Here is a 2429-nt window from a genome sequence, read left to right on the forward strand (position 1 = left end):
TTGTACAAACCAGAAATGCCCACTAAGCCCAACTTTATTCTACCTTTTGGACTCATTGAAATTTATGATTTAAATTCATAAAACATGTTTAATGACATGAAAGCATGCTAACCTTAGCCCACCTCGCTATCACCACTGCAGTTTTATTATAAATAAAAGGGCAGATTCCAACAATCAAGGTCTGGTACCCCGGCCGGTAAATGTTTCCGCTTTTGTAACTTTTTACCTATCATGGAAAATGGTTAAATGCTAATGTTGCTAATGCTATCCACATGTCAGATTTTCATGCTAACCCCCGTAAGAAAAAGGGACGCAAAAAGGGACCAAACGACTGCATTTAAAAAAAAAATCAGTTTCAGAGAGAGTGTTTAAATTAAAGATATTTTTTTATATATATTTATTCCTTTTATTGGTGATTCTGGCTTTCATGTTCTCTAACACAGGCATATTTTCCAAAACAAGTTGTTTTGTTGTTGGGAACCAGAACCCCAAGAAAAGAAGTTCTCCTCATGGGAACCAATGATTGGTCTTCAAATCAGTCTTCAAAATGTAGCATATTTCTGGTAAATTGTTCCCACAGGGTAACAAAAACACATTTTCACTGTTAGAACAGCAAAGTTATAATTTGTGAGGTAAATCAACATCCCTTACCCTGGATTTATACAAGGTCTCCATCTCCTTGACATTACCCTTGGCGATGATAGTCATATCCTCGCGTATTTTCTTCAGAATCAGCGTCAGGTCAGTCTTGGGGCCGTCGACGGTATCGATCACAGTCTTTATGTCTAGACAGTATTTTGTATCCTTCTGCAGGAGGACAGTTAGGTTGTTAAAGTTCTGTACATCAACGCTACTAATAAATCTTCTAAACCAAGTTAGAGCAACTTCACGATTACAAGATTCACTCGTAGATTTAGGAGAAAATTGCTTGTTGGCAGAAGTTATTCACGAGTCATTTTCCACAATGGCAGTCATAAACAAAAAACTAGCCGGTAAGGAACCGAACAGGAAATACGTATAGTGTAGAAGGGATGAAGATTTGACCAATCAGAGGCCTCCTGTCTGCGGCACTGTCTGCAGTCACCTACAATTTAGGAGAGGTGCAGCAGAGGGGCGTTAACTGCGACACAAACGCAGACGACCTGGTTTCTGAGCATAAACCAGCCTTTAGTCTACAACTGTTGGTCCACTGTCTTGTGTTGGTCCTTCTGTTCTGCAATCCGCAATCCTTGGGTCAGAACGCGATGATTTCTTTCACTGTTTTTTATTTTTTTTATTGTCAGTGGGCTCCAACTCCAGCCTGAGGCACAGAATGTGGCTCTTTTCTGTGAACATCTGAAGATTCCCCCCAGTAGACCCCCTTCTAATTCAAAGTCATCCTTTTTAAACAGTGACGCCTGTATGGAAGAATAACGGTCTCATTGGAATCTGCCTTTTTTAACACCAAATTTTAAACACTGTTTTTTTTTTAGATATTGAATTCCTTAAACTCAATTTTTAACTGGTAAAAATTCAGCTGCAAAAAATTCAGCTGCAAAAATCCAGCTGCAAAAAAATTAGCAGCAAAAATTTAGCTGCAAAAAATTACCCTGCAAAAAAAAATTCACCTGCAAAAAATTCAGCTGCAAAAAAAAATTCACCTGCAAAAAATTCAGCTGCAAAAAAAAAATTCACCTGAAAAAAATTCACCTGCAAAAAATTCAGCTGCAAAAAAAAATTCACCTGCAAAAAAAAAATTCACCTGCAAAAAATTCAGCTGCAAAAAAAAAATTAACCTGCAAAAAATTCAGCTGCAAAAAAAAAATTCACCTGCAAAAAATTCAGCTGCAAAAAAAAATTCACCTGAAAAAAATTAACCTGCAAAAAATTCAGCTGCAAAAAATTAACCTGCAAAAAATTCAGCTGCAAAAGTGTTGACCTTTTGGTGAAGTCAATCCAAAGCAATCTACACTCGATAGAGTCGAGCAGCTTCTAGCCAATGAAATAAGCTAATTTGGTCACGTGACACAACGGCTGCGCTCAGCGCTGTTCCCGGCTGAATGAGGAATTTTTTTTTTTTTTTTAAACATAATTACAAAACGTCAGTTAGCTACTAACAGACAGCTATTAGAGTTTTTCCTCTTATCAGACCGGGTGAAACAACTGAGCCGATCACAGCTAGTACGGCACCGCTGTCTGTTTGCCGCCGCCATGTTGCCTCTGGCCGAAATGAGGAAGAAAAAAAGTTTGCCGCCATTGCCGCTTCTTCCGGATCAAACCAAGAGCCTTGGCAGACTGATTTTTTACCAGATAAAAATTGAGTGTAAGGAATTCAATGTCTAAAAAAATTCAGTGTTTAAAATTTGGTGTTAAAGGTACACTATGCAACCGGTGTTGATTTTCCAGCGAGGCTCCCCCCAGAGGGCGAAAGTAAAAGTGCACTGTCGTAA

General features: G+C 38.5%; 1 protein-coding gene across 1 annotated transcript in view; it reads right to left on the reverse strand.

The window, feature by feature from the left end:
• LOC107092272 (desmin-like) overlaps positions 1-2429 on the reverse strand; it is a 14719-nt gene that overhangs the window by 5204 nt on the left and 7086 nt on the right. The window contains exon 5 of the mRNA XM_015386640.1: positions 652-807. Within this exon, the coding sequence (XP_015242126.1) occupies positions 652-807 (156 nt within the window). The remainder of the gene's footprint in view (positions 1-651; positions 808-2429) is intronic.

The sequence above is a fragment of the Cyprinodon variegatus genome, unplaced genomic scaffold (assembly GCF_000732505.1).
Source record: "Cyprinodon variegatus isolate N-32 unplaced genomic scaffold, C_variegatus-1.0 Scaffold373, whole genome shotgun sequence".
Classification (NCBI taxonomy): domain Eukaryota; kingdom Metazoa; phylum Chordata; class Actinopteri; order Cyprinodontiformes; family Cyprinodontidae; genus Cyprinodon; species Cyprinodon variegatus.